We start from the raw sequence: 12,414 nt of genomic DNA on the forward strand, positions 1-12,414 counted from the left end.
GTCTTTGGGTTTTACGCATTGGCGGTTCTGCACGCTTGGAGGAAGCACTTGAGTTCCGCCCAGCCAGAGACTGTTCACGTTACGTCTGCCCAGCCAGAGACTGTTCCTGAGCCTGTGTCTTCGGACAAGATGGCCGCCGCCGAGCCTGTTCACATCACATCTGCCAAGCCTGTGTCTTCAGACAAGATGGCCGCCATCGAGAGTGTTCACGTCACGTCTGCCGAGCCTGTGTCTTCCGACAAGATGGCCGCCGCCGAGCCTGTGTCTTCAGACAAGATGGCCGCCGCCGAGACTGTTCACGTCACGTCTGCCGAGCCTGTGTCTTCAGACAAGATGGACGCCGCTGAGCCGGTGGTGTCTGTTCCTGAGCCGGTGGTGTCTGTTCCTGAGCCGGTGGTGTCTGTTCCAGTTCCTGAGCCGGTGGTGTCTGTTCCTGTTCCTGAGCTGGTGGTGTCTGTTCCTGTTCCTGAGCCGGTGGTGTCTGTTCCAGTGCCTGAGCCGGTGTCTGTTCCAGTGCCTGAGCCGGTGTCTGTTCCAGTGCCATGGCCGCCCGAGGGAAAGTCTCCGCCCTGGCCGCCCGAGGGACTGTCGTCTCCGCCCTGGCCGCCCGAGGGACTGTCGTCTCCGCCGTGGCCGCCCGAGGGACTGTCGTCTCCGCCGTGGCCGCCCGAGGGACTGACGTCTCCGCCGTGGCCGCCCGAGGGGTCGTCTCCGCCGTGGCCGCCCGAGGGAAAGTCTCCGCCCTGGCCGCCCGAGGGAAAGTCTCCACCCTGGCCGCCCGAGGGAAAGTCTGCGCCCTGGCCGTCCGAGGGAAAGTCTCCGCCCTGGCCGCCCGAGGGAAAGTCTCCGCCCTGGCCGCCCGAGGGAAAGTCTCCACCCTGGCCGCCCGAGGGACTGTCGTCTCCGCCGTGGCTGCCCGAGGGGTTGTCTCCGCCCTGGCCGCCCGAGGGAGAGTCTCCGCCCTGGCCGCCCGAGGGAGAGTCTCCGCCCTGGCCACCCGAGGGAGAGTCTCCGCCCTGGCCGCCCGAGGGAAAGTCTCCGCCCTGGCCGTCCGAGGGAAAGTCTCCGCCCTGGCCGCCCGAGGGAAAGTCTCCGCCCTGGCCGCCCGAGGGAAAGTCTCCACCGTGGCCGCCCGATGGACTGTCGTCTCCGCCCTGGCCGTCAGATGGACTGTCGTCTCCGCTCTGGCCGCCAGATGAACTGTCGTCTCCGTCCTGGCCGCCAGTTAAGCCATCACCCCCTGTCCTTGTTCCTAGCCATGGACCTGGCCCCCATCCCTCCCCCTGATCCTTCATTGTTCTGCCTCCCGCCTTGGACTCTTGTTTTGTGTTGTAGTTTTTGTCTTGTAGCGTCTGGTAGCCGCTCCGTAGAGGGGGGGTTATGTCACGGTGTCAGGTTGTGTTCTCCAGGTGTCCACTAGATGTCCTCCTTCCTCACGGTGTCTGGCACATTTTGGAACTACATTCCCCACGATCCTTGTCTCATCATTGCACTCAGCTGTCCCTTGTCATTAATCATTGCACTCAGCCAATTCCCCATTAGCCCTGTGTATTTAACCCTGTCTGTTTTAGTATGTGTCACGGAGTCCTTGTAATTATCACGCCACTTCTGAGTTCTGTTTCTAGTCTGTTTTTTGCCCGTTGTTTTGTTTATGTTTATGTTTTATTGCTACCCTGGTTATGACCTCTGCCTGGACTGGATTTTTAGTAATGGATTTCCCTCATTAAAGATACTTACTGCATTTGGATTTTCTCCTGTGTTTCCTTGTGTGGATCGTGACAGAAACATGGAAGAAAAATGCAAGATTTGGTGCATGTATATATTTGTATAATTTGAATTAATGTTACATTTGAACCTACAATTTGCAGTCAATCTAAAAGATGTCCAAAATAATTGATTAATATTAGATTTGACAAATTTTCATATTGTAAAGCTTCAAATGTTACACTAAAGTCCAGAATAGAGTGTCGTTCCCTGTTCCCCTGTGATGGTCACAATTGTTGCATCACGTGTTTGGGCTCACAGCATGCTGAAGCAGCTTTTGTGGATAGTTTATGTTCTCATTGCGGAAACATGACTGTCTCGGTGTTGAGATCTAGACTCGCCTTCATTCGCGAAGGTGGAGTCCCCATTTCTACACTCCACCCTCGGGTGCCGTGTGATTTGGGTGATCGTAGGATAGTGATGGAGATTCTGCCCGGTAACCATTCCCCATGGACTCGTCACGATTCCATCACACCGATACCAATGGATCCCTTTGTTGAACGCACTGGCCTGTCTGTAATGGACGGGCCAGAGGTTCCACTGGTGGTTCCCCAGGAGGATAGGATGCCGATTGCAACATCGGAGGGTGAGCTGGGCTCTGGAGAGGATGACTCAGCTACGTTGTCCCCTTCGGGGATTACAATGTTGCCTGAGCCAGATCCACAGCTATCAGCTATGCTGAAATGGGACGCCGTGGCTGTTGGGCTCGAGTGGAACCTTCCACCATGTCCCGCTCAGTCGCAGTTGGATGATTGGTTTCTCGGGGCGGGCCATGCTGGTTCTCAGCCCGCCGCCCCAGTGCCTTTCTTTCCTGAGGTGCATGGAAAGCTGACTAGATCATGGATGGCACCTTTTACTGCTGGAAACGATCTGGATAGTTTCTCCCCCCTTCCTCACTACTCTTGAAGGAGGAGCAGTGAGAAGTTACGTGGCTGTCCCTCCAGTGGAGCGGTCTGTCGCAGAATGCCTGTGTCCGGCGCCCGCTTTATCTGGCTCGGGGGGAGTCTCGTTTCCCCTCGCCGGCCTGTGAGTTTTCTGTCTGTCCTTACGGACGGAGCTTATAGAGCTTACGGGCAAGCTGCTTCCTCTCTGCATGCCATGGCGTTGTTACAGGTCTACCAGGCCAAAACACTCATGGATATGCACAAGGGTAGTTTAGACCATGTGCTCATGAGTGAGCTCCGCACTGCAACTGACTTGGCTCTCCGGAGCACAAGCGTTGCGGCCTGCGCGATCGGTCTAGCGATGTCCACCCTGGTGGTTCAGAAGCATCATAGTTGGCTCAGCCTGGTTGATATGGCGGATGAGGACAAGGTTCGGTTCCTGGACTCCCCAATTTCCCAGGTTGGGTGGTTTGGCGACGCGGCAATTCTCTGCTGCTCAGGAGCAGATGGAGGAGTTCCAACAGCCCGCTGCTGCCATCACCCCGCCGCTGGTGGTAGTTTCTCCACCTGCACTTCGCCGAGGGCGCCCACCTGCCACCACTCAAGCTCCCACTGGACCACCGCAGCAGCCTTCACTCAGGCCTCAGCGGAGAGCTAGCCGCAGGCAGGCTGCCCAGCCTGTATCAGAATCTGCCAAAACAGGTGGCAAGAGCTCGGGGATGGAGTAGAGAGCTTTTGGAGATGGTCACCGATCCACTCCCTCCCCCCGGTGGAGGACCGGGAGGAGTCTTTGTTTGTGTGGGTCTGTTCCGCCGCAGGCTCTCGTAAAGCGGAGCCAGCGGTACCTACGTTTTCAAAGAAAGAGCAAATTTCCTCTGTTCCTGAGTACATTGAGGTTTAGACTGTTGGTGTGTGACCCTGTACAGCCTTGCAACCTTCAGCTACATCTTTCTTCGCCAGCCAACAGTTGGGTGCGGTTCGAAGACCCGGTTTCGTCTTCTCACGCACTCTGAGGTCATCTAGAGACAGGTAAGGGTCGCACTTACACACTCAGTCCCTGTCTCGGGCCGCCTTCTGGCCTTTCGAGCTGGGTCCGTTTGTTGCCTGAAGACTGTGGTATCCGTGGTTCCACTGCTTCACTCAGTTGTAGTACTACATGGTGCTCCTGGCTGATCCAGCGGTTCCCCCGTACCCCGTACCCCATTAGCTGGCATTGAGTGCGTTCGAGGACCCGGTCACGCCTTCTTACTCATTCTCTTCCACTACCTAGAGACAGGTGTTTACAACTCAGACCCTGCTTTTGGCCGCCTTCGGGCCTTCCGAGCTGGGTCCCTGTCTCTAACCCGATGCCTCACTCTGAGTACGTCTCTGATACCTTGGGCCCCTTGTTGGTCCTTTGTAGCATTGAAAGGTGCTCCCAACCGGTTCTTGTATCATCAGACTCGGCTAGATGATTCAGTTCGTCCGGCACTTTCAGTTCTGAGATCTTCCTCAAGATCTTAATGTTAGAAACCCAAGTCGCACTCAGCATTTTAAGAGAAAAAAGAAAAAAAAAAGAAATAATGCCTGTTATAGGCAGTACATCACCACAACCACAATGAAATTATTATTTCTAAAAAGTGTCATTGTACATATCATTTGAAAAGTGTATTGTAAATGTATTATAAATTTTATTTAATGTTTACACCCAATGCAAGGTTACAGAGAGATAAAGATAATTTCGTGCTACAATACAACAAAAGTCTATCAGCCCATCCAGAAGTCAGACTAACAGTACAACAGTACAACAGTACTTCCTAAAAAATAGACAAAAACACTTAACTGAAAAAGCATTGATTCTACTGTCCATATGTGATGTCACTGTGATGTTTACTATTGCCTAGGTAACCCTTTATTTTACAGTGTCCTTGTTACAAGTTACATGTATTTACTATAGTAAGATCTATAAATTAGGCACATTTACATGCAACTAACCCTAACCTAACCCTATAATAAGTACATGTAGTTAATTAATATTACTCTGTACTTAAATATGTAATTACACTGTAACAGGGACACATTAAAATAAAGTACAACCAAAAGCTATTATGGGGTGTAAAGATATATAAAACATCAACAGATTACGAAACTGATAGTGACAAACTATGTTGCAACATCAATCTCCAGTAAAATAAATGTTTTTGTGATTTGAGAAACATAACATGCATCTATCGTATCTACGGCAGTAAAATATAACAAATTATCATTCCACAATAAATAGAAATTGATGGGATGCAGAATATGGAAGTTATGAATTTAATTTAAAAGTCAGGGAATTATTAAAATTGTGTCAGATTGATGAAAAAAAAAAAAATATATATATATATATATATTGTGAGATCAAAACAATCATTGTTTGATCACATATCCCACTTATGTAATCATCACTTTGTTGTCTATTTTTGTACATGCACTACCATTCAAAAGTTTGGGGTTAATATGATTTTTAACATGTTTTTGAAAGAAGTCTCATATGCCCACCAAGGGCAAAACAGTAAAAACAGTAATATTGTGATATTATTACAATATAAAATAATTGCTTTCTATTGTCATATATATTAAAATGTAATTTACATTCCTGTGATTCCATTCTTTGATGGATATAAAGATGCATTTATTTGAAATATAATTTTTGTAACATTGTAAATGCCTTTACCGTCACTTTTGATGCAGTCTTGCTGAATAAAAGTATTAATTTCATTAAAAAAATCTAAATAAAATCTTACTGACCCCAAACTTTTGAGTTTATCTTTAGCGGTGTATCTTTACAAATAAAATAAGAAAGGTGTTGCTATAAGCGACAGAAAATATGATAGCAAAGAATTTTGTGGAAGAGATGTTGCCGAAGATTGAATTTTAGATTCTATATCCACTGATGAGGAACGAAGACCAGGGCAGGTGTAGCTGTTGTCAGAATCATTTCCAGCAGAGGTAAACTGCACAAAACCTGGAGGATCGCTGCACATAAAGGAGGTGATCCATTCCTGATAGCGGGATACTCTGGTGTAAACACCGGGATATTCAGGTCGAGCACAGCCAATCCCAAAGCTAACGATACCGGACTGGACCCATACAGAGCTCTGCGTGCTCACCATCGGACCTCCTGAATCCCCCTGAAAATACAAATCAATGCAATCATTTTAGAAAGAGACATTCACTGTTCAAGAGTTTAGGGTCAGTAAGATTTATTTAAAGAAATTCATTTCTTTCTTTCATTAATTTAATTTCTTTCATTCAGCAAGGACATATTAAATTGATCAACAGTGACAGTAAATACAATATAATTTTACCAAAGTTTGCTATTCTTTTAAAAGAATCTTTAAAAAATGTATCACGATTTCCAAAAAAAAAAAAAAAAAAAAAAATGTTCACTATTGATACTAAGAAATGTTTCTTGAGCAGAAAATCAGCATATTAAAAGGATATCTGAAGGATCATGTGACACAGAAGACTGGAGTAATGATTCTGAAAATTCATCTTTTCATCACAGGAATAAATTACATTTTTAAAATATTCAAATAGAAAGCAGTTATTTTAAAGTGTAATAATATTTCAGAGTATTAATATTTTTAACTGTATTTTTGATCAAATAAATGCAGCCATGGTGAGCAGAAGAGAATTCTTTCAAAACCATTAAAATATATGGCAGACGGCGCTCTGTCTCAGATGTTTTGGTTTTGTCCAGAACTGTGTTATGTATCGTAAAATTTAACGGTTGTTAAGCCTGATCATAACCTGGAAATTACTGCTGGATATGATCCTTCACTCTTAACCCGAATTAGTTGACTTTACTCGCAAATCGCGAGGAAACCCGTTGCCTTATACCACTTTAGTTTTTACACAAGCTGAAACTAAACATGTTGAGTTGTATTAACATGGAACCCTAACCTTTTACACAAGCTGAAACTAAACATGTCTAGTTGTATTAGCATATAACCCTAACCTTTTACACAAGCTGAAACTAAACATGTCTAGTTGTATTAACATATAACCCTAACCTTTTACACAAGCTGAAACTAAACATGTTGAGTTGTATTAACATATAACCCTAACCTTTTACACAAGCTGAAACTAAACATGTTATGTTGTATTTACATGGTATAGGATAATAGGTTTACTATTGGGTACCCAGCATGCATTGCAACTGTCACCATTGTTGAGATACCTATACAACTCCGATGTAACTTCTGCTGTAAAATCACAGAAAAAGTGAAGTGTTACTGACTTTAGTGACTTATAATCTCTATTGATAACAGCATCAATAGGCAGTTATGGTCAATTTATCACTTTACTCTTGGCTTTTTGCTATAACTATTGTGCCTTTTAAACTCACAGTTAAAGCAGCCAGAGAAAATAATGTTTAAATATCAAAGGCAAGAGCCCAACTAAAGCCAACACCTTTCACCATCATGGTGACTACAAATGAAACAATAAATAATCAACATCTAAACCTCTGTTGATTCTCAACAAGATCTTTTGTAGACGTCTGACAGAAATAAAGTCAGTCTGTTTAGTAATAAGTTAAGCTGGTAATATTCGACTCTTCGGTTCAAACTTTAAATGGCGCACTCTGCGCACTGTCACCTGTTTAAATAGGCCACGCCCCTCCCTTACAGAAGCTTAACATAGCGAGTTATCTTAGCTTAACATGATTAGTGCAATGAATCTTTCAGCTAAATAGTACAAACAACTAATGTTGTTTAGTAATGATAGCAGGTTTTTACTAAACATAAAAGAATAAGTAATGATTACTCGTAAGTTTAATTAGAAACAAAATCTGGGTTTACAGTGTTGCAAAAAATAGTGCTCTTAAACTGGAAAACTTTGGACTTTTTGCTTCACATTAATCGATTGTATGCGTTCATTTGAGCTCAACTCATATTGTCGATTTCATACTGTGTGGCAGCCCTTTCTGAATTTATGTCTTTATAATGGACTCTTATGTAAAGTTCTCCCTGTAACAATTTTTAAACCAATTTTTCAAATGCTTTACCTATGTTTGCCCGTTTTTATTTTTAGGGGTTCAAGCACGAAGTGCTGAAACCCTATTGTAATTGTACTGATTTTTATTATTATTAGGGGTTCAAGCACGAAGTGCTGAAACCCTATTGTAATTGTACTGATTTTTATTAGGGGTTCAAGCACGAAGTGCTGAAACCCTATTGTAATTGTCCTGATTTTTATTATTATTATTCTGCCGTAAAACGCATCGTGCAGCCCAAACCGTAAGTGCTGGAGACTTGAGACTTTGCCAGAAGGTAGTACAAAAATCGAGGAGAGGTTATCAAATTATGACCCCGATTGGCCAATAGGTGGCGCTATAGTAAGCAAAAGTATAAAATCGCTAATAACTCCTAGACGGTTTGTCGTAGACTCAAGTGTCTTATATCACTATAATCCTTGGATCAAGGCGGACAAAACGTATATCTCCGATTTCATTTCCGGTTGGCAAATTTTTCCGCCATTTTGAATTTTGTCAAAAACCTACTTTTGCGAACTAGTCTGTGGTTTTTTGTCCGATCGGAACCAAACCAGTGCAGAAATGTTCTCTGGAGTCTGAATATAAATAATTATCGAAAAAAAGTTGAAATTTCGATTCATGGTCGCTACGGGGTGCCAAAATGTTCGAAGGAGGCAGAGTCAGTTTTACTAAAATTGTTATAACTCGTGAACGAAATGAGATATCTTCACCAAACTTGGTAAACATATGTAGGAGGTCAATTTGAGGTCACAGTAAAAAAATTGCGTCGATTGGCCTCATGGTGGCGCTATAAAATAAAAAAAACGTATAGACACCTGACCGTTTTTCCGAATGACTTGAAATTTGGTATGCAGTGTCTTGGCCCAAGGGGCCATGTATGTCTAAAAGGATATTGGCGTATCTCGAAAAACATGGCCGCCATTGGCAAATGAGGTTTGAGCACCTATTAACGAAGTCCGATCGGAACGAAACTCGGTGGGCATGTTCGGCTCAAGCCCCTAGAGGTCTGTAAGAATTTTGAAAGAAATCGGCCACTAGTTGGCGCAAACGAGTTTTAAGGCTCTGTAATCACGTGGTGTTACACTTATTGTCACAAAATGCATATCATTAGATAGATCTGCTCATGCTCAACAACTTTGCCTCAAGAACCACTAATGTCAATCAAACCATTCATTAATTATTCGCGAATATGTTCAAAACCTACTTTTGCGAACTAGTCCTAGGTTTTTTGCCCGATCGGAACCAGACCAGTCTAGGGCAATTCTCTGGACTCTCTAGATCAATAATTATCGAAAAAAAGTTGAACTTTTGCATTTGGGTGGCTGTAATAGGGTCATTTATAAAATGGGTGTGGCAAAATACACTAAAGAGCCTATAAATCATATATAAAAAAACTCAGAACTTCACAAAAATTGGATGAGCGTATGTGACCTAACATCATTAATAACCATGCAAAATGTTATGGAGATCGGACCATAGGTGGCGCTATAACTGTTAAAAAACTTTAAAACCATATATTTCCTATGGTAAATTGCCTGTATTGGCTGTAAATGGTCTTTTCCATCTATAATCATATAATTTTCATATAATAATGTTCAAAACTAGTGCAGTACAATTCTCTGGACTCTCTAGATCAGTAATTATCAGAAAAAGTTGAACTACTTCATTTGTATGGCTATAATAGGGTCACTTCAAAATGTGGCCTTGACCAAGTCTCCCCGAAAGCCTATATCTCTTCAATGAATGCTCAGAGCTTCTTCAAAACAAGTCATAACATGTGAAATATCACTCTAAACAAAAATGAACCTTTTCAGACAGATCAGTCAAAATTTGCCTCTATAACAGTTAAAAAGGTGAAAATGATATGAATATAATGGCATATTAAGCCAATAAGTGGTATTCTACTGCCCCCTGCTGTTTAAAATAGTCATTTTGTCATATTGTTGTAGAATTCATATTTAGACGTTATAGAATAACTCTTTTAACATTTACAATCACATGTAGTCAAATTCATCTATTGAAGTATTACTACTAACAATTGTCACATTGAGGAATGTGAATCCTGAAGGAGATTTGCAGTAAACAGTTTGATCACATCATATACTTCAAATGTCTGTATCTACAACAGAATGTGTGTGTGTAGTCTTAGGTTTCTGAATAAATTCTGAATGATCTGATTAATAGCTTACAAAGACTTTGTGAAATGTTTATAGACCATTCAAATATATTTTCATAATGACATATCCCAATAGCATTGAAAAAACAACAACAACATTTGTCTTTGTGTGTGTGTGTGTGTGTGTGTGTGTGTGTGTGTGTGTGTGTGTGTGTGTGTGTGTGTGTGTGTGTGTGTGTGTGTTTGTGTGTGTGTGTGTGTGTGTGTGTGTGTGTGTGTGTGTGTGTGTGTGTGTGTGTGTGTGTGTAAACATGCATTATGGAGTTAAAATGGAAAAACTGGTTTGCTTTAGTGCAGAAAAATGGTGAAAATCAAGAAGTTTAAAGTGAAAGTGAGCCAATAAGTGGTCTTCTACTGCCCTCTGCTGGCCATTCTACTTATTAATGAAGTCTACTCACATATGCTTTTGCATTCATTAGACACTAAAAATCACTTATATAACAATAAAACACTAAAAAATCACTTATATAACAATTACTATTGTAGCACAATCATATTTTGTCAGAGTTTATCACTTCATTTTTACTGATACTTCACATAATTGCTAGCAATGTGGTAAATCATGGTAAATCACACTAAAAACATGGTAAATCATAATAAATAATACTAGAATGTGGTGTATCAAGGTAAATCATACTACAATCCTGGTACATCATTCTAGAACTGGTACATCATGCTAGAACATGGTAAATCATGGTAAACTATGCTAGAACAGGGTAAATCATGGTAAGCCATGATAAATCATAATAAACTATGGTAAATCATGTTAGAATGTGGTATATCATGGTAAATCATGCTAGAACATGGTAAATCATGGTAAACTATGCTAGAACAGGGTAAATCATGGTAAACTATGATAAATCATGGTAAACTATGATAAATCATGATAAACTATGGTAATCCATGCTTGAATCACAGTAAACAATGGTAAATCATACTAGAATGTAGTATATCATGGTAAATTATGCTAGAATATGGCAAATCATGCTAGAATCATAGTAAATAATACTAGAATATGCTAAATTGTTGTGGGAGGAGCCTATTTTACTAAAATGGCTATAACTCAAGAAGTAAATGAGATATCTTCACCAAACTCAGTACACATGTGTATGGGTTCAATTTGAGGTCACAGTAAACAATTCTATGGAGATCGGACCATAGGTGGCCCTGTAACTGTTAAAAAGCTTTAAAACCATATATATCACATGGTAAATTGCCTGTATTGGCTGTAAATGGTCTTTTCCATCTATTATGTCAGTGGTTACATGCTTATTAAATAAATCTTAATAACTTTTGATGCTTTTGTGCTTAAATGCCTTAACTGCTTGAACCCCGATAAATGCTGCTTGCAGCTTTAATTATTATTATTTTTCTTCTGCCGTAAAACGCATCGTGCAGCCCAAACCGTAAGTGCTAGAGACTTGAAACTTTGCCAGATGGTAGTACAAAAATCGAGGAGAGGTTATCAAAATATGACCCCGATTGGCCCATAGGTGGCGCTACAGTGCAAAAAACAAAAAAAAATCATATTTTTGCTTAAATCTCATTAACCGTTTGTCACAGACTCAAGTGTCTTATATCATTGGAATCCTTGGGTCAAGCCGAACAAAAAAGGCCTCAAGGATTTCATTTCCGGTATGCAAATTTTCCGCCATTTTGAATTATGTCCAAAACCTACTTTTGCGAACTAGTCCCTGGTTTTGTGTCCGATCGGAACCAAACCAGTGCAGAAATGTTCTCTGGAGTCAGAATATCAATAATTATCGAAAAAAAGTTGAAATTTCGATTGACGGTCGCTAAGGGGCGCCAAAATGTTTGAAGAAGGCGGAGCCTATTTTACTAAAATAGCTATAACTCCAGAAGTAAATGAGGTATATTCACCAAACTCGGTACACCTGTGTAAGAGGTCAATCTGAGGTCATAGTAAAAAGATTGCGGCGATTGGCCACATGGTGGCGCTATAACATGAAAAAAACATAAATCAGGCTGTAACCACCTGACCGTTAGTCCGATTGACTTGAAAATTGGTATGCAGTGTCTTGGTCCAAGCTGTCATGTATATCTATGAGGACATTGGTGTATCTCAAAAAACATGGCCGCCATCGGCCAATGAAGTTTGAGCACCTATTAGACAAGGTTAACGGAGGCCGATCGGAACAAAACTCGGTGGGCATGTTCGACTCATGGCCCTAGAGGTCTGTAACAATTTTGAAAGAAATCGGCCACTAGTTGGCGCTAACGAGTTTTATGGCTCTGTAATCACGTGGTGTTACACTTATCATCACAAAATGCATATCATTTGATAGACCTGCTCATGCTGAACAACTTTGCCTCTAGAACCATTGCTGTCAATCAAACAGTTTATTAATTATTCACGAATATGTTAAAAACCTACTTTTGCGAACTAGTCCCTGGTTTTTTGCCCGATCGGAACCAAACGAGTCTAGGACAATTCTCTGGACTCTTTAGATCAATAATTATCAAAAAAAGTTGAACTTTTGCATTTTTCGCATGGGTATAATTGGGTCATAAAGAAAATGGGCGTGGCAAAATGCAAACAAAAGCCTATA

General features: G+C 42.0%; 1 protein-coding gene across 1 annotated transcript in view; it reads right to left on the reverse strand.

Annotated features, from left to right (window-relative positions):
• Positions 1-5,449: 5,449 nt before the first annotated feature.
• The window catches only part of LOC307147053 (uncharacterized protein), a 130,402-nt gene continuing 123,437 nt past the window's right edge, over positions 5,450-12,414 (reverse strand). The window contains exon 31 of the mRNA XM_079851503.1: positions 5,450-5,800. Coding sequence (XP_079707629.1) covers positions 5,453-5,800 — 348 coding nt within the window. The 3' untranslated portion in view covers positions 5,450-5,452. The remainder of the gene's footprint in view (positions 5,801-12,414) is intronic.

This window comes from Squalius cephalus (genome assembly GCF_949319135.1).
Source record: "Squalius cephalus genome assembly, chromosome: 19".
Lineage (NCBI taxonomy): Eukaryota > Metazoa > Chordata > Actinopteri > Cypriniformes > Leuciscidae > Squalius > Squalius cephalus.